Below are 25,626 nucleotides of genomic sequence, written 5' to 3'. Positions count from 1 at the left end.
GGATATATTTTTTGGTCTGGGCGAGAGGTCACAGAGTCTGAGGTGAGGAGATTTTACTTTCTAGAACTGTTGTCTTGAGGGTTTGGATGTGCATGCTGCTTCTAATCTACTAAAAGAAAACTATTAAACTGTTTTGTTTTTTTATGGATGTTGTGGTTTTTACTTGAGGCTTGTGCAGAGGCAGATTTTAGCTTCAATTCACTTTGTTAAGAGGGGCTTTGTTTGTTTACTATAGCAAACTACTGCTGCCCAAAGTTACGTCAGGAGATTTAACAAACCCCCTGAATGCGCGATGTCTAAATCATCTGACATTTAACTCCCACTTAGTCAGCACTGTAGCACCAGTATGGCATATTGTGGTTTTGCAGTGTCCTGGTTGCAGGGTCTGTCTAAGCAGCGTGGTTGTGCCTTTAATCATAGTAACAAGTCACTAAGATGATGAAACTTTCAGAGGAACTGAGCCAAAGATTTGATTCAGAACACAAAAATGTTTCTGAAATTGCATATTTGCCTTAATGTTCTGCTAATTCTAAGGTTAAAAAACAGACCTTTTGCAGAAAAAAACATGGCATATGAGTGCTCTGTATGCGTCTTAGTTAAGCAAGAACTGTGGTGTGGATTACTGGTGAAGAATATTAACAGTTCCTGAAAAAACACAACAACAGATCAACTGTGACTGTGCACAAAAAGCAAATGTAGCAGATGAGTATAGAGTATTTGTGTGACAAACAAGAAATGTTGATGAGATACTGAAGCTGGAAACATCTGGGTAAAATTGGGTGCCTTTACAACATTGACCTCATATAACCCGTGAACAAGCACAAACAAGCAAATATGCACAAACATCCCTTCAGAGGCACACACCACTTACCTATGATCAGGTTTCAAGTTGACACATGAAGACAGTTCACTATTACAAAATGTTCAATGTTTATCAAGGATACAGGTACTGACAAGCTTAAAAGCAAAAAACAACTGCCTGCTGTAATAATTAATAATAATTCTTTGCATGGAACTCAAAGGTTATTAACATTCTATAGATTCAGCAGCAGAGATAATACTGTGAAGGTATGTCATAGGGAGTGTGCCGGGACAAGGGAGTCATATCTGGGCCATCAGACCCTGAGTCATGAGCTTGAACTTAAGGTGTAAATGCCAGGAATGTCCCAATCTGAAATATCTCAAATATCGAATTGGAGCCTTCTTTGACATTTTGTAACATATCAGTAATTTACATTTTTGCCAATCTTTATATCTGATCATCCATGTTAGCCACTATTGTACACAATTCACTGTTGCTAATGCAACAGTGTAACCCTGATTCTGAGTTCACACCAAGCGGCAACCTCTGGTCTGAGAATATGAGACAATGCGGAAGTGCTAAAATCTGCTGTTTCTCGAGTGTTCGCTTGAGGCTGGCTCCGGAAGTAGCGGAAGTCACATACACACCAAGCCAAAAAAAGCCATTTTCAAAGCAGAAATTAACCTATTTACAGCCTGGTTCAAAAAACTTCTTCTGTCTGAGTCGCTAATTTTACTACCGGCTCCTACTGTACGGGGGGTGAATTTTTTTCTAACGCGGCCGTTCAGATGATATTAAGATCGCGAGCTCCCCCAATAAGAGGCACAGCTGAGGGTCACGTGACGGCCGGCGCCCTATGGCTGTAGGCGAAGCCCTTGCCACTACCAATATGGCCGCTACAGCCGATGTGCTTCATTTTCCGTTTCAGAAACAGATGAGTGACGTCGGCGAGACTACGTCCATGTTGTATACAGTCTATGGTTCACACAACCACAAAGACTCGATAAGAAAATCATTAAAAACTTATGGTACTTTTAGCTTTATTGCAAATTATGTGTGCTCAGATAAAATCTGCTTCACAGCATCCTATGGTAACTCTACATGGACAGACGATTCAAAAAGGTAAAAAAAAAAAAAAAAAACTTCAGTCAGTCTGTAATGTTAGCATCAACAGTTCAATGGCTTGAATGTTAGCAGTGTCAAAATCATCAAACATCAAGAATGTGCAAACAGTCCAATGTAAATACTTTTATGCACTGTGATCTTTTCACAAGGCGTTCAATATGACCAAAACACTCTGAAACAACATGTTCGCTAACAAAAGAAAGGCTGGACCACTACTTTTGAGTTTTAAAAGAATGGCTAAATATCCACGCAGAGAGAGACCAAAAACCTCTGAGAAGAAGGTTGGATAAAGGTTTATGTCATCTCCATTATCCACAGTATGTCCTGCCTTTCCAACAGTTTGTATGAATTTAACATGAAAACTAGCCAAACTGAGTTAAATTAAGTTTATAATATCACAACATTTTTCTGTTTTTTTTTTCCACGCTATAATTATTGTAAAAAGGCAAAACAAAACTGTGTGCAGCTTCACTTTCCAACCCAACTTCAAAGTTTATCTCAGCAAATCCAAGTACTGGATCAAGATTCGGTATTGACAAATGTTTTCGTTTTGTTTTTCATCGCTTATCCGGGTCCAGGTCGCGGGGGCAGCAGTGCCATCAGTGATGACAAATGGTCCCTATCCCCGGCCATTTCCACCAGCTACTCTGGGGGAATACCAAGGCGTTCCCAGGCAAGTTGAGAGATATCATCTCTCTACCGTGTCCTGGGTCAACCCCTGGGTCCCCTCCCAGTTGGACGTGCCCGAAACACCTCCCCAGGGAGGCCTACAAGAGGCATCCTCACCAGATGCCCGAACCACCTCATCTGGCTCCCCTCGATGCAGAGGAGCAGCAGCTCCACTCTGAGCCACTCCCGGATGTCCGAGCTCCAAACCCTATCCTAAGGCTGAGTCCAGACACCCTGCGGAGAAAGCTCATTTCAGCCCCTTGTATCAGTGATCTTGTTCTTTTGGTCACTACCCACAGCTTGTGGCCAAAGGTGAGGGTTGGAACGTAGATTGATCGGTAAATTGGGAGCCTTGCTTTCTGGCTCAGCTCTCTCCACCACAACAGACTAGTATAGCGTCCACATCACTCGCTCGTAAACAAGACCCCAAGATACTTGAACTCCTCCACCTGGGGCAAAGACTCTCCAGACCTGAAGAGGGTAACCCACCCTTTCCTGACTGTGAACCATGGCCTCAGACTTAGAGGTGCTGATCTTCATCCTGGCTGCGTCTCACTCGGCTGAAAACCACCCCACCCCACTGGAGGTCAGTGTTCAATGAGGCAAGCAGGACCACATCATCTACAAAAAGCAGAGATGGGATCTTGAGACCCCTGAACCTGACTCCCTCCGCCACTCAACTGTGCCTAGAAATCCTGTCCATAAAAGTAATGCACAGAATCAGTGACAAGGGGCAGCCCTGGCGGAGTCCAACCTTAACTGGGAACGAGTTTGACTTATTGTTGGCAATACGGACCATGCTCTCACTCTGGAAATAACAGCACGTAACAATGGGCCATTGACTTGATATTCACAGAGAACACCCTATGAGATACCTCGGGGGACACGGTCAAAAGCCTTTTCCAAGTCCGCAGAGCACATGTGGACTGGTTGGGCAAACTCCTATGCCCCCTCTAGCACCCCTGGGAGGGTCTGGCTCTGCTTCCTCAACGGAATGCATGCCGACTATACTCTTAGTTGAAGTCAGCAGCTCTCCATCCCCACTGTAAACAGTGTGGACAGGGGGCTGCTTTCCCCTCCTGAGCCGCTGGACAGTTTGCCAGAATTTATTCAGGGCCAACTGAAAATCTTTTTCCATGTCCTCACCGAACTTCTCCCACGCTCAAGTTTTTGCCTCAGTGACCACGCAACGCTTGGCTTGCCCTCACTTAACAGGTCTGGGAGGCACCCGTCCGGCAGACTGTACAATCATAGGCCACCTTAAGGACCACTCGCCCTGTATCTACAGCAGCAATCATATGGAGTACCAGATTTGTAAGAAGTGTGATTCCGCATCATAGACTGTATGTAGAATGGGCAACGTGGCTCCGCCCTTGACTGCTGTACATTCTGAAGCCAAATCACACCCGTCTAAGGTGCTGCCATCATTTATGTCAATATTTTGTTGTTTATGTGTGTTAATGACATCAAACTTTTAAATCTATTTTCACAGTATTCAGAGACCCCATTCTGCAGTGAAGTCATTTTAAATCAGATATACTACTAAAATTCAGGACAATTAACATCAGCCTTCATTTTTATCAGTGCTGTGCCTAACATTTTCCACATGAAATGACTGAAATGACAGCAGCCAACTGGCATTGCTCAGAATTTGTCAATGTATTCAATAAATTCTGTTTTCTTTTGCAGTGATGGGGTCCAGCTCAGCCCTCGTCTTTATCCTGCTGTTTTCTGTGACTCTGCTCTTCACTTGTGATGGTGGGAAAGTGCTGGTTTTCCCAACAGATGGAAGTCACTGGCTGAACATGAAAATCCTAGTGGAGGCACTCCACTCACAAGGCCATCAAATCACAGTGATACGATCCTCAACCAGCTGGTATATTTCTGAGTCCTCACCCTATTATTCCTCCATCACTATTCCACAGGAAGAGTCTCTTGACATAGAAAGTCAAGACTCCATGACCACCTTCTTACAGAGGTCACTGCATATTCGTAGGCATCAGGGAACCCTGTGGGGGTTTGTGGAGAGTTACAGGAGCCTTTTCAGTTTGCTAAGGCAGTGCCACACAGGTGTTGCAGAGATGGTCCGCAACATTTTTGAGAATGGGACACTAATCACTGAGCTGAAGGAAGCCAGATATGATGTTTGTCTGACTGACCCAGTACTTCCAGGAGGAGTCCTGTTGGCACACTATCTCCAGCTTCCCATGGTTTTCAATGTACGCTGGCTTTTCACTGGAGAGGCTCACTTTGTCTTTGCCCCCTCTCCTCTGTCCTATAATCCGGAGCTGCTCACTTATTATACCGACAAGATGGACTTTTTCCAAAGAGTGCACAATATTTTCGGTCACGGCATGTTAGTTTACATGTACCGCTTTGTAACAAATCCACCATACCAGGCTTTATGTGATAAATTCTTGGGACCTGAGGTCACCCCACTGTCCCTTATCCAAGGTGCTGATATCTGGCTGATGAGAACTGACTTTACATTTGAGTTCCCTCGTCCCACCATGCCCAACATTGTCTATATTGGAGGGTTCCAGGGTAAACCCTCAAAGCCTCTTACGTCTGATTTAGAGGAGTTTGTGCAGAGTTCTGGAGAACATGGGGTCATCATCATGACTATTGGAACCCTGCTGGGTGACCTTGGCCCAGAGTTATCAGAGATCATTGCCTCAGCGTTTGCAAAGCTCCCTCAGAAGGTCATATGGAGGCATATTGGTCAGAAACCTGCCACTTTGGGAAACAACACCAGGCTGGTGGAATGGCTTCCTCAAAATGATCTTCTTGGTCACCCTAAGACCAAGTTGTTCATCACTCATGGAGGTACTAATGGACTATACGAGGCCATCTACCATGGTGTCCCTGTTCTGGGCATGCCTCTACTCTTTGACCAAACAGACAACATGGTGCGTATGATAGCTCGGGGAGCAGCTGAAATGGTCGATGTGATGACAATGAATGTTGAATCTCTGATGAGTGCTCTGGAGAACATTCTAGACCCCAAAAAGGCGTACAAACAGAACATGCTCAAACTGTCACAGCTCCATCATGACAAACCCATGAAACCATTAGACACTGCTGTTTACTGGATTGAGTTTGTAATGAGGCACAAAGGTGCAGCTCACCTGCGCACTGAGTCATACAAGCTGCCATGGTACGTCTATCACAGTCTAGATGTGATGGCATTCTTGGTGGCATGTGGTTTGCTGATCACTACAATTATTTTGATGTCTTGTAAATGTCTCATTGGATGTTTGTTCAAGAAAAAGGAGTCCACATTAAAGTCAAAGAAGGAATAAAAAACATGAAGAGGAAGAAATTGAGAAAAATCAAACCAACGGTCTAATAAATTACTTTAGCACTGCACATAAACATATTTGATTATTTGAATAAAGCCAGATTGAGATTTATTTATGATCACCTAACAGTTAAAACAGAAACATTACAATAGATGAAATATGAGTATTTAATAATTGTGCATTGTCTCTGAGCATCAGAATTTTTTTTTTTGCTCCAAGAAGGAAGAATGAACAGGAATGAGTCGGAGCACTTCTCTTGGATGCCCCCATAAGTGGATATTCCTCCCTAAATACGGCTCACTTGTTTCTTTGTCCTTTCTCTGCTCTGTATCACTGTTTTTATTCTTTCTCTTTTTTTTTGTCATCCTTTCATCTGTCCCTCTCTTTTTAACTTTTGCCTGCAAGCATCCCAGTGACATTTAAAGCCTGGAACAAAGAGACTTCATCGACTGAGAAGCACCATGTGGCATGGCTTAACTCTGATGCAATTGGTCCGTCCCTTTCCAACTTTGCTTAACCAATATCATAGACTCTTATGAGCTGTGCTGGTGAAAACAAAGCATCTCATCAAATCTAAAATCTCCTGTTAATTTATTGATGATAGGTCTGGGTCACTATTGGAAAGCTTCTGGGTCTGGACCCTGACTGCCACTTTCTGACCCTTGCTTTAAATTATTAAACTATGAACATTGTTTTCTCTACTGCACTGAGTTTTTCTCCAAATTTCTATTTTCTGCTAGATTTATGTTTGATTGTATTCATTTCACATTTGGTTCATGTAGTGCACCAGTATTTGGTTTTATTCTATTTTCTATGGTTTTGCCTTCTAAGTTGTAGATAAAAATTAGTTTGTAATAACTTGTGGTCTCAAAGTTTAAATAAATCAATAACATAATGAAAATACTCTACATAATGAACTATTGCAATCATAATAAAAGTTCAGTTGTCAAAACAGAGACATCTCTCTGAACATTAAGCTAAATAAATGCACACACAAAAAGCAGGTGCTGTTTTGTGTGCACTGGTAGAAAGCAACAGCAATAGTAAGCGTGTACAGTGTGTTGTAAGACTTGATGAAACTCATGCACCAAGTTAACATCCCTGTGAAATGTTTAGGGAGTTTAATAAATGATATCCATAGAGTCTAACTTGCAGAATGGAACAGTAAGGTCAGGATCATGTACAGTTACACATTCACTTTAATACAAACAGTTGCAAAAAAACCTCTGTCACCAGATTCTTTTTGGGAGAAAGAGCTCACAGAGTCTGAGGTGAGGAGCTGATTTACCAAGATGTGTGGGAAAAAAAAAGAGGATAAAATCTGCAAATCAGGGGAAATTTAATAAAAGACACACCTGTGATTTTTTTTTCATGAAATGTACATTAGACTAGCTTCTGGTTTGCTGACTGTGTCTTCTCTCATTGTAATTGTGTTGTCTCTAGGGTTTGAATATGTACACCACTTCTATTGCACTTTACCAAAATACTGTGATACTGCCTCCATGTCTGTGTGTTTTTTTAATGGACAGACTGGTTTTTACTTCAGGTTTGTTCAGAGGCATTGCCTCACAGTGTGTACACAGACTTGCAGGTCTTATCTTCAGTTTTATAATTTCTGTTTTTTATGTTTCTTGGATGGGATAAAACTGAAATGTAATTCCCCTTTGAGGATTAATAAAGTATTTCTGATGTCTGATCTGATTATGGAGATGTTAAATGCTAACTGTAACAAACTGCTGCTCCTTGAGGTCATTTAAAGTCAAAACATGACGGAATCCAACTACAAGATTTCTAAGTTAACTGACATTTTACTTCCATTCAGTTGCCACTGTAGCATCATTGGAGCATAATGTGGTATTGCTGTGTTGTGGGTTTTTCCCTAGTGGTTGCGTCTTGAATTAATGAAAAAAATGTAGTTGTTTACAGAGAAGATGAAACTTTCAGAGGAAATGACTTCTAGATTTGATTCAGTGCACAACAATTCTTGTGAAATTTCATGTTTGCTGACATTTTCTGCAAATCTGACTTTTATGAATTTAACGATGCTGAAAACTTTGCATTAAGACCAACCCTAACTAAAAAAGAACATGGGTAAGTAAGGACTGTGATGTGGTTAAGATGTGTCTGTTTTGAAAAACGAACAGCGATCGGATCTTCTTATTGAGAATGCTTGTCTTTGGTCAAGACAACTTTTTACTGTGTACAACGGGACAAGGTAATGAATTTATCAACAGTTTAGCTGACTGTTTAGGAGAGCTACAGCTTACAAGCTATACCCAGAATACCTTTGTAAACTATAACCAAATAACTGTTCTCATTTAGGTTGGGTGATAAATTGAAATTTTAATTTTTACTATCATGTTTCTATCTGGGATATAACAAGGAACAGTATTGTTTGTATACAGTTCTTTTTGCATATCATCTTGCACTACATTTCTTCCTGTGGGCTGCAAGTTTGCACTATATCTCCTCCCCTATCCCTGTGTCTATGTTTCACGCACATCCTCTCTGCTCTGACCTCCTCGCTCTGTGACCTGACAACCATCCCTCCCCACACCTACACTCATCCACACTCATCACTGCAGCATCATGGAGACAGAGCCCACCACCAAACAGTTTGTCAGTAAAGTATTGAGAATTTGTTCAAAGTAAAGGTTCAAGCACAACAGATCTCTTCCACCACTTAATACAGCACAAAGAGTGTGTCAGACTATGTGCTGCAACTTAGACCACAAAGCCCACCCAGACTGTTGCACTGAAACGAACCCTGCTGCAAGCTTCATTAGCCCATGTTGTGTCTCACAAAAGAACAAGTGAAAAGTGGCGTGATATTACCAAAGCTGTGGCTTACCATATCACAGTAGAGATGGCCCCCAGTGCAACAGCGGTGTATGAGACCGACTGACAAAGATAAAAACTAAATACATTTTTCTAGAATTTTAGTTTTTCTGCCATTTTTGTACACTCACAAAGCATTATTTCTATTTAAGTTAACCAAAATTCTTTTTTACCACTTGTTTTTATTACTTTGTTAGTTTTCACAGTAATAACCTTGCACCAAGTTAACATCCTCGGGAAATGTTCAGGATGTTGAATAAATTATATCCAGATTGTGTTAGAGCCGAGAAAATAAAAGCAGGAAGTGTAAGGGAAACTGGAGGAGGGTTTAGAGGAGGGTCTAACTTGCATGGATCTGCAGAGAGCAGAAAGGATCAGCTCAGTCAGGATCATGGAGAGTTACACATTCACCTTTATATAAACTGTGGCATGATACGCAGTCACTGGATTCTTTTTGGTCTGAGGGAAAGGTCACAAAGTCCAAGGTAATTGTAGTTTTTTTTTATTCTTTTTACCAACGTGTAGAAAAGATACAATATGTTCTCCTTTTAGAACTGATATCTCAGCACTTAAAGTTTTGGATGTGCTTGCTGCTTCTGTTCTACTTAACCAAAAAACTATGAACTGCTTTTTTTATGGACAGTGTAGATTCCAGGCTTGTTCAGAGGTAGATTTTACCTTCAGATAGATTATATCTTATGAAGGGGGACTCTGTATGTTTACAGTGGCAGACAACTCAAGTCATGTCAAAAGATAATTCAAAAATTTTCCCAAGTGCTGTTAAACAGATCAATCATTTTTTAACACAGCTTTTCCAAACGTTCTATTTTTTCTATTTATTTAACTTTGCGCACAGAAACAAAATTATTTCACAAATAATTTCCATGGTCAAAACTTGAGTCTTCTGAAAACCTGACCCACTTTTTGAGCCAAAATACAAACTACTGTTGTGCAATCATGTGCTCTGGAAAAAGCATAATGCCAAAAAACAACAGAAATCCATGTAGACTTAAGAAAAAGAATTGTTGATGCTTATAAAGCAGGGGAAGAAAAAAGTTATCACAACTTTCCCAGTGTCAAGAAGTGGAGTGAGAAGCAATGTCAAGAAACTCAAAGTAAGAGCGCCACACAGTTCGGAACAAGTCTGGCAGAGGCAGGGAGCCAGAGGTTATAACCTGGTCTCTGGAAAGAAAACTAGTGAGAGATGTGTCTTCAGAGCCTAGAACTACTGGGGGCTCAGATGGCCTAGCAGTTTAGGTCACACCCCATGAGGTTAGCCCTTGAGCGGGTGGCCCGAGTTTCCAGCATGTTGCTCCTTACTCCCACCCCCTTTCCTACTCTATCCTCTGTCATCTCCTCTATCATGAAAGGCACAAGCTGATGACTTAAAGTGATACTCCGGGATGGAACAAGTTGGGTCCTATTACAAGGTTTAGGGCAGAAATTACCCCTACAGCAGTGTTTTTGTGCAGCAGAAGCCCAGGATGCACGCACCAAACACCCCCTCCCTGTTCGTCAGCCGATTTCCTCTGCACTCAGATGGGGACATTTTTTACTTGACCAAAAACACAAATAAACGGACACCCACCATAAAAAAATCTGATATCGGTCTGCGTTCACGCTTAATTTAGAGAATTTTCAGCGCGTTACTTTCACACAAAAACACCGCTAAATAAGACTCTAGTTCTCATCGTGTCGTAAAACAGCGCTACCTCCGCTGGAGAGCCACAGCTGGCTACGAGGCGCTGGTCGCTTAGTGTATCAGTCCGCACACGCGGCGTGCCAGATATAAACAAGCGCAGGTAATCTGCCAGGACGAAGAGACACAATGGGAACTAGAACCTTATTTAGTTTTTGTGTGAAAGTAACGTGCAGAAAATTCTCTAAATAAAGTGTGAATGCTGACTGATATCAGATTTTTTCGGTGGGAGTCTGTTTATTTGTGTTTTAGGTCAAGTAAAATATGGCCCCATCTGAGTGCAGAGGAAACTGGCAGAGGAGCAGGGAGGGGGTGTTTGGTGTGTGCGCCCTGGGCTTCTGCTGCACAAAAACACTGCTGTAGGGGTAATTTCTGCCCTAAACCTTGTGATGGGACCCAACTTGTTCCATCCCGGAATATCACTTTAACCAAGTCAGTAAATGTAGTGTTAAAAAAAGATACCTTATCTTGAGCCCTGCACAGAAATGAACTGCTGTAGGATGCAGGTCAAGATAAACTCCACTTCTAAAGAAGAGACACCACTGCATGATAAGTAGGATTACCAGCTATAATCCGCCCTGTGAATTACCATGGAATTTCAGATTCCAGAAAATTCAGGTGAAACTGAAAGCTGTTAACTACCGGGGATTGAAGTTAATTGGCTCAATGGCGGGGAGTCACCCTCCCAGCCCCTTGGACTGGGTGAGGTTTTCACAAGTCACAATTCTATGAGGTAGCTGTTCCAGTCTAGCTTTAAGGTGCACCTTGAAGCCAGACTGAAGTATGCTAAGGACAACCTGGAGAAAGATTATGCATCCTAGAAGTGTGGTTAGTGTGGTCATTGGTCAGATGAGGCTTAACCAGAGATTTTTGGTCACAGAGATGTTGCTTATGTTTAAAGAAAGAAGGGAGAGGCATAAAACCCAAAGAACAACACTCCAAAATCAAACTTTAAATCTATTTTCAGAGACCTTCATTAAGCTGAATTAAAGATGGAAAGACAGAAATGGTTACCAAGACATCATGACATACATTTTGTCATATGTCAGTGTTTCCCATTAATTAATGAGACTGTGGCGGCCCGCCACAGTCTCATTTGGCTCCGCCACAGTCTCATATGGAGACAAAAAATACGATCCGTCACTCTGTCAGACCATTACACAGCTGTACTTTCCTACCGCACGTAAACAAGCGAGAACAAGAGTGCGCGCGCACTGGTCACACTCATAGACGTCGCTCTTTACCTGTTACGTTTGGCGCGAACCAGATTCCAGCGACGTTAGAGCGGGGCGTCTGACTCTGAGGTACGTGTAACGTCTTTTTTGGGCATTAGCAGCCATGCTAACTGCGGCCGTGGACACAGTATCTCACTGTGCTGTCTGCCTCCCTTCTCGGGAAGAGTAACGGCTGCACCGCGCACGTCTCGGTTCCAGAGTTTCAGTGACGAGAGCGACCACACTGTTTCATTATCACCGCGCAGTCAGAGTCAGTGCAGGCACACAGTACAATCACCTGTACAATACCAACGAGCTGACGCGGCTTATTATTTCATATTCTCCTCTCCTGTGGCCTTCATTTATTAAAGCGTGTAAAAGTCCTCTTAAGTTTCATTTACGACAAAAAGGCAAAACATGGATACGACCAACACTCTTTTCAGATCTATCAAACTCTGCGTACACACGGCTGCACGCTATTCTCCGTGATAAATCACACCGTGTCAAGAACAGCGTGAATGTGGTGAGCACGCCTCCTTTCACGCCTTCAGCACGCCCGAACATAACTATATGTGGTCAATGCAAATCAGTACGTGCATATTAAGTAGCCATGTGCGCTCTACGATTTTTGTAGTGATGTCAGCGTAAGACGGTGAACACAACAGACGGAGAGAGCATGGAAGAAGCTGAATTTCTCTCAAAGCCAGATACACAGCAATATCAGGAAGTATCATTCAGAAAATGATCTTGCATTTATTCAGGCTACATTTTGTGATGAAGTGGGCTGCAGCAAATTTAGGAATCTTTATTTATTTAGACTATTTTCTGCAGTCACTGTAGAAAAAAAACAGAATGAAAACACAACACTCCCAAATCCAGATAAGGGAGCAGAGAGAAGAAAAATTGTAATCTGACCCTTAATCCCCCCAAAATATTTTTTAAGATGTTAAAACAATATAAAGGGTTTCCACTTTGCTTCCCTTTCACCTACTCACATCCTCCTGCTCTCTTTTCTCTCATCAGCTTCAAACACACGCCTCATTGACTCAGGTGAGAGAATAACAGTAGGCTACAGCCTCAGTAGCCTGATAACGGATCACAGATCACGGGAAATAGTGTAAATAACCTGTTGTTGAAATGTTGTTCAGTAAATTGTTCAAATTATTGTGAGAGAGTGAGTTTTTGGTTTTGTTTCTGAATCAAATTTAAAATATTTCTGATATGCCTTTGTAAGTTCTTATTTATCAGCGTATGTTCATGTCCATGGTCCCAAACTGCAATTACTGTAAGGGAGATACATCGCACTTAAAAACGTACACACACATTAAAACCGCCGAGGGTCAGAGACTCCCCCGCCACAGTCTCCTAAAATCCTGTGGGAAACACTGTATGTGTTCAATAAATTCTGTTTTCTTTTGCAGTGATGGGGTCCATTTCAGCTCTCATCTTCATCCTGCTGTTTTCAGTGACTCTGCTCTTCACTTGTGATGGTGGGAAAGTGCTGGTTTTCCCAACAGATGGGAGTCACTGGCTGAACATGAAAATCCTGGTGGAGGCACTCCACTCACAGGGCCATCAAATCACAGTGATACGGTCCTCAACCAGCTGGTATATTTCTGAGTCTTCACCCTATTACTCCTCCATCACTATTCCCCAGGAAGAGTCTCATCACATAGAAAACCAAGACTCCATGACCTCCTACTTACAGAAGACACTGGACATTCGTCGGCAAGGGGGAACCCTATGGGGTTTTGTCGAGTATTACAGGGACCTCTTCACTTTGCTCAGGGAGAGCCACAGCAGTGTTGCAGAAATGGTTCGTAGAATTTTTGAGGATAAGACACTATCTAGTGAGCTGAAGGAAGCCAGATATGATGTTTGTCTGATTGACCCGGTATTTCCAGGAGGAGTCCTGTTGGCACACTATCTCCAGCTTCCCATGGTTTTTAATGTGCGCCTTGTTTTTACTGGAGAGGCGCACTTTGTCATCGCTCCCTCTCCTCTGTCCTATGTTCCAGAGCTGCTCACCCATTATACTGACAAGATGGACTTTTTCCAAAGATTAAATAATATATTCTATCATGGCATTTTAGTTTATATGTACCACTTTTTTACAAATCCACCATACCAGACTGTGTGTGACCAGTATTTTGGACCTGATGTGACCACCCTGTCCCTCATCCAAGGTGCTGATATCTGGCTGATGAGAACTGACTTTACATTTGAGTTCCCTCGTCCCACCATGCCCAATGTTGTCTATATTGGAGGGTTCCAGGGTAAACCCACAAAGTCTCTTCCATCTGATTTAGAGGAGTTTGTGCGGAGTTCTGGAGAACATGGGGTCATCATCATGACTATTGGAACCCTGCTGGGTGACCTTGGCCCAGAGTTATCAGAGATCATTGCCTCAGCATTTGCAAAGCTCCCTCAGAAGATCGTATGGCGGCACATTGGTCAAAGACCTGCTACTTTGGGAAACAACACCAGGCTGGTGAAATGGCTTCCCCAAAATGATCTTCTTGGTCACCCTAAGACCAAGTTGTTCATCACTCATGGGGGTACCAATGGACTATACGAGGCCATCTACCATGGTGTCCCTGTTCTGGGCATGCCTCTCATCTTTGACCAAACAGACAACATGGTGCGTATGATAGCTCGGGGAGCAGCTGAAATGGTTGATGTGACGACAATGGATGTTGAATCTCTGACAAGTTCTTTGAAGAACATTCTGGACTCCAAAAAGCTGTACAAACAGAATATGCTCAAACTGTCACAGCTCCATCATGACAAACCCATGAAACCATTAGACACTGCTGTTTACTGGATTGAGTTTGTCATGAGGCACAAAGGTGCAGCTCACCTGCGCACTGACTCATACAAGCTGCCATGGTACGTCTATCACAGTCTGGATGTGATAGCATTCTTGGTGTCATGTGGTTTGACGATCACTACAGTTATTTTGATGTCTTGTAAATGTCTCACTGGATGTTTGTTTAAGAAAAAGGGGGTCCACATTAAAGTCAAAAAAGGAATAATAAATATTAAGATGAAGAACTGCTGATAAATTAAACCAAAGCTGCAAATAGTAAAGTATAATTGTATAGTAGCTATTAAAACATAACAATGTGAACACTTTTCTCTCTGCTTCACATATCTTTTTTTAATTTTCAGTTTTTCCTGCTGAATTATTTTTACTTATGATCATTCCACAAATAGTTCATGTGTGTAACCTGCTGTAGTTCTGATATGTGTATGTATTTTCCTCCAGCTCTATACTCTAACAGGTGCAGCCCTGGCCTCCTCTGCAGGTACAGGTGGTTAAGCTCACCTGTAGCTACTTAACAGTTAGCAGGACAGATATAAGAGCAGGAAAGGGGAAGCAGTTTAAAGCCAGTGGGTCCTTGGCCACATGCGTGTGTGTGTGTGTGTGTGTGTGTGTGCGTGTGTGCGTGTGTATTGTGAGTGTGTGCGTAGTGTCTACAAGACCAGTCCTGCTATAGCTGAAGACGTATGTTCAGCTTTTGACATTGTGCTTGTTCTATTTAATAAAGATATTATTTCATTAGTTAAAGATGCAATGGGGAAGGCCTGTTTTGATTGGACTGCCTCGCTACTCTCTGGCCTGGGGTCTCACACGCTGTCTTTTATTACTTCTAGCAAGGTGTGTGTTTGTTTTGGAATTAAATGGAGATCGGATCAAAACAAATTTTCTTTGTTCAAAACAACTTTTTACTAGATACATGTCAAGGTAAGGTATTTATCAGTACAGTTACGTACCGCTACGGTTTGAAACACGACATCAAGCAAATGTTGTAGTAGCCGGCTATAGGTAGCGCTATCAGCAGCCGTATCTGTTACATTATGAGATAATGTAACCTCACTCATAGACTTTCAAGTCTAGGGACCACTGTAGGCTAACTACTGAATGTGGGTTGGGATAGACATAATCACAAACAGCTTAGCCCCTGTGTTAGCCTTGAGCTTGTGCACTATCACTCTCCCGTTTTGCTTTCTTCTGCTCTTCTGTCCTTTTTGTGTCTGACAGTTGGGCTTCTGTGTCTACCATTACTATAAAATTAATCACACAAATAGTTTTTAGCAGAGAAAAACACAGATCTCTCTTCTCACTACTAATCTTTATCAGACGGTGTGGTGTTGTCTTAAAGGGGACATATCATGCTTGTTTCTCCTTTTCACTATGTCAGACTAGGATGCCTGTAAAGCATTTCTGCCCTCAGTACAAGTCATTTAGTTCCTTCATTGCCCCACAATAGCGTTCTCAATATCCTCATTTTAGGCCATTCTGAAGATCTCATTGAAACGCTCCGTTTCGAGAATGACCTCCAGTAACCTCGCAACGTCACAGCCCTTTGTGCTCTGATTGGTTAGTTCTATCAGAGGGGCGCAGGGGGCGGTTTTTGCAGCATGACAGTATTTACAAAATCGCCACATTGGATGGGGCAGACCGAGCGAGTTTGCTGTTTGCCAAAACTTCACTGTAAGGCATTGATAGCACTAATAAAATGGCAGAGTGTAGGATATGTCCTTTTGTATTGGACCCCGAGTCAGACCCGGACGGTTCTGGAGCTCAGGAGGAAGAAAATCCACCTCGACACAGATCATCTCAGGACGCTTCAGTGTGGTAAGTCAAACCGGTACTGTAACATGTAGAGTTTATACGTGGAAATATAGGCAGACTTCACCAATAAACTATTTCTATAACAGGGCTCCATCCTGCTCCTTCACTTTTCTCTGTCTGTTTTATCCATCATGCTGAAAGTGTAGTCTAAAGATCGCTTCTACCGTCAGTTCGTCACTATGTTATTACCGCAGCATTATTGTGGTCCAGGTTCACAGTGCATGTCAGAACAAGCATGCAAATATCACAGTCTCACAAGTATTACAACGTCTGCTAAAACTACAGTGTTTTAACTGCTAATTCACCATGTAAAACCGAGCTGCTCCGCAGAGCAGAGTCCCTGCATCCAGCATCTGAGGGGGGATACTCTGCTCTTGGTGGGTGTATCCCTCGGTGGCAGTTGTGTGACTAACTGACATCACAGAGGAGGAGCTCTGTGATTTAAAATTTATTATATCATATGTAAGTATTAAATCAGGGATCAGCATGATATGTCCCCTTTACAGATGAGTGTGTGAATGTGGGAAATAAATGATTAATTATACACAAAACACTCTTTATTTGCCTTTTTATGAACATGGACGGATGAGTAATTCTGGTACTGCAGAAAATGCAGCAGAGCTGCATCAGAGCACATTCACGTCTCATTCTTAAAACCACAGGAAACTGCCTGTTTGATTGCAGATCCAGTCACCCCAAAATAGCATGTTGTCTTTTTCTAACATAAAGTGAAAAACAATAATCTTTTTGTTTTCAAGAAATATCTTTTTATGAGCTGTTTTTTGCACATTTACCATGAAATGAATCATTTCATACATAAAATCCTTGACATAGGACATAAATGTGTTCAGCAAAATACAGATGATGTAATACAATTGGTTAAGTACAAATAAATCCATGAAATCTATGAAAAAATAAAGATGAAAACACTGCTGGGTCTCATAAATGTAGTCAACAATTGGAAGCAGCACCCATTACAGCAGAATTAACATGCATCTTTGGTTTAAATGTCATCTGTGGCTTGTGTCACCTCTTCCCTCCTGGAGTGAGATACAGACAACAGGCCAAACATCCGACAAATCCCCTGGAGTCGTTGTCTGAGCTTGGTGTTGATCTCTTCATGTATGTGGAGGTAAACCAGAGGATTGAGAGCACTGTTCAGACTCACGAGGCCACGGCTTATCTGACGAGCAATGTAGACTCCGTTAAACCACCCACGACAGATCCTCTTTTGGTCCAGAACTCGTGATAAGAGGTTGAGGTTTTTCGAAACGTGGTAGGGTGTGTAACAAATGGAGAAGAGAAGAATCAAGATGAAAAGCAACCTTAAACTCCTCTGTTTCAGCTCCTTTTCAGTGGTATTGCTGCGACAGATAACAGCTATAATGTGTCCATAGCAGCCAAGTGTGATGAGGAGAGGGACACAAAACCCAAACGCAGTCCATCCAATGACGTATTTCTGGTAATCCTCAACATGGATGTGGCTGGTGGTATCATAGCATTTCTGAGTTTTATTTCCAAAGTGTTTGGGGTAGAACATGTCTGGAAGACTCAGAACACTCACAGCAGACCAAACCAGAACAGAGATAGTCACAGAGTGTGTCACAGTTATTCTTCCCATAGCTCTCATTGGGTGGACGAAGGCGAGGTATCTGTACACACTAATACAAGTGAGGAACCCAATGCTTCCATATAAATTCAAGTTGAAGCAGAACCTTGTTATCTTGCAGAAAGCTTCTCCGAAGATCCATTTACTTTTCATCATATAGTACACAACCAGAAATGGGAGTGTGAGCAAGTACAGGATATCAGCAAGCCCGAGGTTGAGAACAAACACGTTGATATTACCCAGTTTCTTCCAGTTGTGCATCAGAGATTTCAGTCCCCATCCGTTAGCTGCTAGACCAACGACGAACACCAAGATGTAAACAGGAGGCAGAAATTTGCCTGAGAAATCAAAACTGATAAGCTGACAGTTTGAGCTGTTCATTTTCTTACAGTGATACAGAGAGACGAAAGTGTGGTATGATTCCTTTCTTTCTTTCAGAACAGGTAAAGGTCACAGCAGATGACAAATGAAATACAGCATGGGTGGTGTAAAGAATACTTCCTGTTTTGAACATAAGTTTCCATTTTATTTCTGCACCTGCCAGAATTCAGGAAGTGGCTTTGGTTTCGTAGTTTCTTGTGCTTGTTATAATATAATCCATACATTTAAAGTTATCTGAGGTGAAACCATGTTTTGGGTGAATATTTGAACCATCACATGAAAACATCTGCAATGAAAGTTGAGAACCAGCACGGTTTACCACATCCTGTAGTGGTGTTTGAAGAGAAGAGAAGAGAAGAGAAGAGAAGAGAAGAGAAGAGAAGAGAAGAGAAGAGAAGAGAATGCACTTTTTTAAAAATAAAGTACATTAATAAAGTACACCAGTTAATAAAGTTACTGAATAATACTTTAACAGTTCAAAATAAAGCATGTTTATTGAAAATCTACGCCAAGGAAGTCTAAGAAAAAACACACAAGAGATACTAAACAGTCTCAAATCCTGTTGCACTGAAACATCAATACACAAATATGAGGTCACTAAATTGAGTCTTCTCTGAATTTGTGTGGCATTGAAGCTTGCAAATACAGAAAAATGTTGTCAAAATGGTATTAAGGGCTCTGAACTTTCCTGGGATACAGCAAGAGTAGTGCTGTGAATACAAAAATGATGAAGCACTTTTATGGTTATGTATTTAAGCCAAGCAAACACCATGATGTGACCTAAGTTAACAAAACCTGGAACAAACTATCAGAATATATCAGGTCCTCTGAAACTCTCAGCTACTCTAGACCAAGTTGAAGATTTACCATTTTACAACTGCACTTTATAAATTATATATTAAATTGTTGCAATTTTTCTTTTATAGCAATGTAACTTGTGCTTGTAACTTAGAATCTGTTTTAATATATTTTAACCTGCTGTTTTTGTATTTATATATTTTTTTTCTTGAATTTCAATGTTGTTGTTTTTTTAATATGTAATGTAAAGCTTTTGCAATGATTCTTTTTTTTTTACCATGTCTGAAACACTTTGCCCCATGCCAAAATGTGCTATGTAGATAATGTTGCCTTGCCCAAACAAATTTTAGGTGCAAATAAAATACAAGAGTCAGTGTCACTCAAATTCTAAATCATAGTCAATCATAAAAATCATGTTAGGACTCACAAACACAATTGCTCACAGGCCGGAGTGAAAGATGAAACTACGCAGTCACATTAATGCAGGCACGAGGAGCGGAATCGTAGTGTTACCATGGAAACAACAGCTTTGAGCTAGCCGCCTGTGGCTAACGTTGGCTCGAAGGTACAAGTGGCTTACTCTAAAAAAGTTACAGCACTTACTTTTAGAAGAACTGCAGCTCTTTCAGGCTGTCCTCTTCATGGTCTACTTCCAAATCACCTTCGTCCTTCACCATGTTTGGTATCACAGTTATATCTCCATCAACTCAACATCCTCCTTTGTGGAATTAGCAGTCCAGCATTACCGCCGCTACCGCGACACTCTCCACTCTTTGAGACAAAAAAGTGACGTCGCTCACTATTGTTTTTTTCGTAGATACTTTGGCTTATCCGGAACATAAAGCAACAGTTTTACGTCTTGACATTGTCAAACTAATGTTTGTTGGCCAGGCTTACCAATATAAGAATCTAGTACTTTAAGCAGACGAGAAACAACGGTCAACGGTCATCTTCGGTCACGTCGCTAAAACGTCATGACGTAAATTTAAAACGTGGCGGTGTAATTATTATTTATTTTATTTATTCACCCGATTTATTTTTTCATTTAAAATAATCGACGTCTTTTAACTGTACGTATGATTTAAAGCTTGAAATGTGTAAATATTTTCAATACAATTAACTTCCTTTTCAAACGTTTCCCTTTGGCTCAGCAGTTCATTTATTTGTCCACTAGATGTCAGACTAATCCACCTTGTTTGACTAACAAGCCACACCAACTAAAATAAGTCTTGGAGTACTGGTAAATTTCTTTTCTTCATATGAATCATTGAAACTGATTTATTTGGTGTGGTGGTGGTGTATTTAGTGTGTATTTCTGGTGTCTAACATCATCTTATCTGACAGGAATGCACTCTACTGCCATTTATGATGAACAATAAAAATAATGTTGTGGAAAGGTACCCAAGAATTAATAGGATGTACAAAATGACATCGTAAAACCATGTATGACACAGTATGACAAAATAAAAAATGGAATTTATTTTAAGCAAAAAGGCACTTTAGACTTTAAAGAAATATTTACAACAAAGCAGAGAAAGAAGAAATAAGTGCAATGTCACCCTACTACATATATACACAAATAACTGTACAAGTCAAAAGCTGCATTGCTTGTGTCAGAAAACATCTGTCAACTCAAAAGTTGGGGTCATTTTGTGGAGGGATTTGTCAGCCAATGATATTTAGTTTTACAACATATTTTTCTGGTTAGCAGTGTTTACCTGACTTGAAAACTGTGAAAACAACCTTATAAAGTTTTGCAAACCTCTAACCACAGTTGGATTTGGATACCTTAATTTTTTTAAACTAGATGTCATAATTTAGCCAAAAACCTTTGACATGATGTTACAGTATTTTCTGCAACTAACCATAACTTTGAGCTTGGCATTTCGTCCTGTTTCATCCCGAAAGTAAAATGACAGCTGTAACTTCTAACAGCTGGCTTCCTGTCATTTTAAGGATAGTTTTACAAGGTTAACTCAAAAGGAAAATTAGTGCACATTGTTCTAACCCTCAGTTGTTGATGTGTTATCATCTCTGCTTTCCCAATTTTTTTTTGGTTGATAAGAGACTGCAGAGCAAAGTCTTTCTTTCCTGAAGGATTCAGTGATCATTCAGGGTCTGAAGCCCCACAGAGCAGGGTTTCTGAACGGCCCATAGGGACAGTTGTTGTGACAAACGCAGGAGTGGATCATCATCACAGGTCTCTGTATGAGTCTGCCGCTGGGACACCTGAAGGTGACCTCTACCGTGCTGGTTTGATGTGGCGTGCAGCAGCGGGAGTCTGTGCACTGCCCGCAGTATCTGAGCTTGTAGGCCTGAGTGCTGTAGCAGCCCTGGTGGATGAGCCGAATGGGACCAGGTGAGGTGTAGCTGGCCTTGCAGTGCCCCTGCTGTCCCCACTGTAAGGATGTCAACACACAAAAAGAGAAAAGTTAGAGAGTATGTAATGTTTTGGATTAGGGTGAGGCTCCAAAAATGCTAGATGATGAGGTCACAGATTGGCTGTTGTGTACAAAAAGACATGATTTTTTAGAGATCAAACATTGTCAATCCCATCTCACAGTGTAAATGCTTGAATCAAGTGCAGTTTAAGTTTTTCCAAATGCATTTATACTTCAGATCATTGTTAGCAAACACTTTGACTGGCATGGAAAGGTTAAAGTTTGATTGGAAGCTGCAACTTTCATAAATCATGACTCAGAAATGTCAAAGCTAGCTGCAAGTGTTGTAATTACCATGTCATCATAGCCCTTCGTCAGCTTTCAGCTAGCATTTAAGCTTCCATGTTGTTTTTTTGTCTCATATAAATTGTGGGTGCTCTGCTAAATCTTCCTGTAAACAAACCTGCTTAGGGTGTAATTTCTATGGTTTCTCAGAAAACCTGATTTTGCACAACCCACGTTCTTATATTTCAAATCAAAATCTGTCAGCATTTCTATTTTTCAGGCAGATTTCTTTGAGTTTCTTAAGAGTAGAATCAGAATTGGGTTTTATTGCCAAGTACATTTACACATGCAAGGAGTTTGACTCAGTGTATTGGTGCTAAACATTCAACAATGAAATAAGATGAGACTACCAGCTACTTAAATAATAAAGAATTGGAAGCTATACTCTATAAAATAAAATGTGAAAATGTGGGGGATATCAAATATAGAAAAATATGAAAAGTTTAAAGAATATAAAAAGGCACAAAAGTGTGTAAGGTTTGTGCTCACACCTCCGTGTCCTCAGGAGTGTTCTCCATTTAAAGAAAACACTCATAAAAGCTTTTTTTCCACAGTGCAACTACTGGTCAGAGTCTCCAAATGATGACTATAATTCTAGATTTGGTCAGTTTTAAATGTGTCTGAGCTATTTTGGATGCAGTCTGCCTTTAAAGTTCACACTAATTACAATAAACACATGTTGTTGTTTTCCTCTAGCCATGCAGAAACCCTCTCACAGTCTCAGATTGAATCTGAAGGTGACTTCCTGGTGTGTAAAGAGCTCACCATAGGGTTCCTCTGGACAGGCTGGACCATATTGCACGGCCGCACTTTACACAGACGAGTTTCCATTTGCAGCTTGCAGGCCGGGTTCTGGTTGGAGACCCGCGTGGAGACTCCAGCCCCACAGCTCTGAGAGCAGGCGCTCCACTCAGTGCTCCGCTCCACGCAGGGGGAAGCAGTCGGGATTTGTTTGTGTAGGATGTGATTTCTGTTGAGAGCAGGCCAAAATGTGCGAGGTCTCATGGCTGAAAAAAAACAACAAACAGCAGAGTGAGACAAATTCATCTGTAGTTTATGCAGCAGCATGAAAACACCAGGAAGAAGATCTGTTTGAGAAAATTCTACAATAAACCAAAAAAAGGAAATTTCTGTTCAAAACTTCTGAAGGAAACCTTTTCATCTGAGTCAGTGGACCAGAAATCCCAGGCAAATTTTGTGCCTCCCAAAAGAAAAACATGTCACAGTCCTGCGCCGATGTTCAGGGATGACATCGCAGCTTTTTGTGGCCAAGAACAAAATGTTCTGTTTCTGCTCTCATCACTTCATCGATGTTTGGACTTCCAGATGTTCTCAGGGTGGCTTTATTTCCCTAACCCTCTCTGAGACTCACACACAGACCGGAGGAACCGTCTCTGGATGGCTCGTCTTGTGTTTAATTGTAACGCAGCTGTGGTTGTTGTTTTGAAACTAGGAGACGTGTAGTAACTGGGAGAAAATATGTTTTGACTTTTCCAGAGAAGCGTGGGGTATATTTGGACTTTGTGAGTTTTCCTTTGGATGACACACCCCGGTTTGAAGAGAGAATGCTCCAGTAAAAACTTCCAGACATGAGCGGCACTGACAGAGGCCATATGGAAGAGTCATCAATGAGAATTTCTATCCTCTGATACTGAAAATGGCATCAGACACTGAGACTGGAAAATATGTTTCAAATATTGAGGTCTGACGTCAGGGTAATGTTTCAGAGCAGTAGTCATACTTTAGTCATTTCTTCGCTCCCTTGCAGAGAGTTTGATGAGATAATCGATTCCACTTTGAACTACTCTTTCAGTTAAACGTGACGCTAAAGCCACAGGGATGTCGCTTAGCCTGGCCTAGCCTTGCTAAGCACAAAGACTGTAGACAGAAGGTAAAAGCTAAAACAAAAATGATCTAACAGGTGAGTTTGAGGTGTGCAGTAATAGAGTTTTTGACTTGGGACCAAACAGACCAGCAGTCTCTGTTTCCAGCTGTTACACCAAACAAAGCTAATCCATGACAAGTCAAACTACCTTCAGCCTCCTGAAGAGGAGATTTTCACTGGTTATGAAACTTACAAAGGTGCTTTTAAGAACTTTAAAAACAAAGACCTTTGGATTTTAACCAGAATCTCTACATAGAACTGACCTTATGACATTGTAACCACAAAGAAAAAGACAGGTGTCAGATGAGACAATTTAAACAAATTTTCAGTATTTAGAGTAAGAGATATATATCTCTGTTAAAATAAAAAAGGACTAGACTTGTGTCAGAAAAAAAACAGTCTTCTGTTTCACCCAGAGGGGGCACCAAAATGGACATAAACAGAACAGGAACTTAGATAATTAGGCTTACAGTACAGAAGTAAGAGTTGAACCACTTATCTGGTCAAACAGAGTTGGACAAAAACAGAGTTCTAAATTTTCCATATTTTAGTATTTCTAAACCTTTTTAAGTCGCAGACCAAAGAGTAGTATCACAGGTGGTCCTGTCCCAGCTAAAATATGTAGCAGCGATGCAGGATGTGTTTGCAAACATGTAGCCACTGCAAAGCCAACACACTATCACTCTGAAGCGGCACTAAAACAACTTATGGCACAAGTTCAGACAATGTAATCTGAAAAAAAAAAGGTTGATAGTTGTATATTTCTTTCCTTTGACTCCCTCTAGGGTCAGAGCTCCAAAGATGCAACTTAATGATAGGCTAATGTTTCATACACTGCAAAAAGTTAAATCTGACTGATTTTTTATGTCTTATTTTTGGAAGAAAAATATTCTTTGTTAGACTTAGTATGAACTTAATTCACCTGACAAGTCCAGAAAAAATCCCTTTTTAAGAAATTAAAAGAAAAAAACTATGCCTGAATTGCTTGTAAAGAGAAAATATATCTGCCAATGCAGCGTTTATTTATTTTTTATTAAGACAGACACTCTTAACAAGCAATCCAAGCGTCACTTTTGTCCTCTAACTTTTTAAAATATTGCCATTTTTGTGGCACATATGACGTCCAATGGGACAATTCTTATGAAAGCCAGAATGACAGTATTTTGGAGGTAAAAGTAAAAATGTTTTTTGTCTCTTTCCTGTTGGCTTGATGTGATGATAGTGTCTAGTTAATCACAGAAAACCTCATCTTACATCTGTCAGTTTATCCTGTATTAGTGATAATTTTATTCAAATTCACAGAATGAGCTCCATGACGTGATGAAGACTTGATACTAGAACTATAGACCATAAATACACCAGGAGAGTCTGATTAAGGCTTGCTAATCAGACTTCCTTTGACAATCCCCAATCTCTGCTGGCCACTAGAAAGAAAGCAGGTTTAAGGCATTTCTACATCAGCCTTACTTTTAGATCAAAGGCTCCCTCCACTCCTTGCCTTCAACTTTCTAAATCAACATCTACCACCAGAGGATGTTGAGAGGTCGATGAACTCTGAAAGTGGATAGTCAAGTTTTGAAAGTTCACCTGTGATTGCGTCCTGAATGACCGTGTTCTCCAGGTTTTCACACACCCACTCTCTGCAGCACTTCCCAGGCAGCCGGACGAACTGTGGGTTTGGACAATCCGCAGAGGGGAGACGAGCGTGCAGAGGACACGCCGACTTACAGCTCACACCTCCACCTGTGCAGTAGCAGTAGGTGTCACAGGAGGGCTGAAAAGTCTGACCCTCCTGGTATGTGACGCCGTTGACTTCACAGCCAAGATCCTGTTGACCTGGAGGGAACACACAGTACAGACGCCACTTTAGCTTCCTCTGCCACACCTGCAGCTTGGACTGATGTTGGAAATTTAATCAGGAAATGAAAGGAGGGATTGA

The 25,626-nt window shown here is 41.2% G+C and overlaps 4 protein-coding genes and 1 pseudogene across 7 annotated transcripts in view; 2 read left to right on the top strand and 3 right to left on the bottom strand.

The window, feature by feature from the left end:
* Positions 1-20,041, bottom strand: part of pfkfb1 (6-phosphofructo-2-kinase/fructose-2,6-biphosphatase 1) — a 43,669-nt gene extending 23,628 nt beyond the window's left edge. For all 3 annotated transcript variants that reach the window (XM_074681321.1, XM_074681322.1, XM_074681325.1), the window contains exon 1: positions 19,680-20,041. The gene's annotated coding sequence lies outside the window, so the exon portion shown is untranslated. The remainder of the gene's footprint in view (positions 1-19,679) is intronic.
* On the top strand, positions 4,288-5,898 carry LOC141799227 (UDP-glucuronosyltransferase 2A2 pseudogene; annotated as a pseudogene).
* LOC141798720 (UDP-glucuronosyltransferase 2B20-like) lies at positions 13,076-14,971 on the top strand. The gene is made up of 2 exons (XM_074680523.1): positions 13,076-14,636; positions 14,934-14,971. Exons 1-2 carry the CDS (start codon positions 13,187-13,189, stop codon positions 14,969-14,971), a joined length of 1,488 nt encoding a protein of 495 aa, XP_074536624.1. The 5' UTR covers positions 13,076-13,186.
* Positions 17,292-18,278, bottom strand: LOC141798718 (P2Y purinoceptor 1). Its single transcript, XM_074680521.1, has one exon. It carries the CDS (start codon positions 18,276-18,278, stop codon positions 17,292-17,294), a length of 987 nt encoding a protein of 328 aa, XP_074536622.1.
* Positions 20,042-20,612: 571 nt separating the features above from the next.
* Positions 20,613-25,626, bottom strand: part of ccn5 (cellular communication network factor 5) — a 50,191-nt gene continuing 45,177 nt past the window's right edge. For both annotated transcript variants that reach the window (XM_074682385.1, XM_074682384.1), the window contains 3 exons: positions 25,275-25,523; positions 22,568-22,809; positions 20,613-21,475 (listed from right to left, as the gene is read on the bottom strand). In XM_074682385.1, coding sequence (XP_074538486.1) covers positions 21,188-21,475; positions 22,568-22,809; positions 25,275-25,523 — 779 coding nt within the window. In that variant the 3' untranslated portion in view covers positions 20,613-21,187. The remainder of the gene's footprint in view (positions 21,476-22,567; positions 22,810-25,274; positions 25,524-25,626) is intronic.

This window comes from Halichoeres trimaculatus, unplaced genomic scaffold (assembly GCF_033239565.1).
Source record: "Halichoeres trimaculatus isolate MK-OKI-2021-1 unplaced genomic scaffold, fHalTri1.1 fHalTri1_scaffold_11, whole genome shotgun sequence".
Taxonomy (NCBI): Eukaryota; Metazoa; Chordata; class Actinopteri; order Labriformes; family Labridae; genus Halichoeres; species Halichoeres trimaculatus.
The sequence above is the reverse complement of the archived record's forward strand: the minus strand, read 5'-3'. Positions and strand labels throughout refer to the sequence as shown.

Bases quoted from the DNA above. Each gene is read 5' to 3' on its own strand.
- LOC141798720 (XM_074680523.1), top strand. From the start codon at position 13,187: ATGAAAATCCTGGTGGAGGCACTCCACTCACAGGGCCATCAAATCACA. The intron at 14,637-14,933 runs GTTTGTTTAAGA...ATACTCTAACAG, and splicing joins TTGTAAATGTCTCACTGGAT to GTGCAGCCCTGGCCTCCTCT.
- LOC141798718 (XM_074680521.1), bottom strand. From the start codon at position 18,278: ATGAACAGCTCAAACTGTCAGCTTATCAGTTTTGATTTCTCAGGCAAA.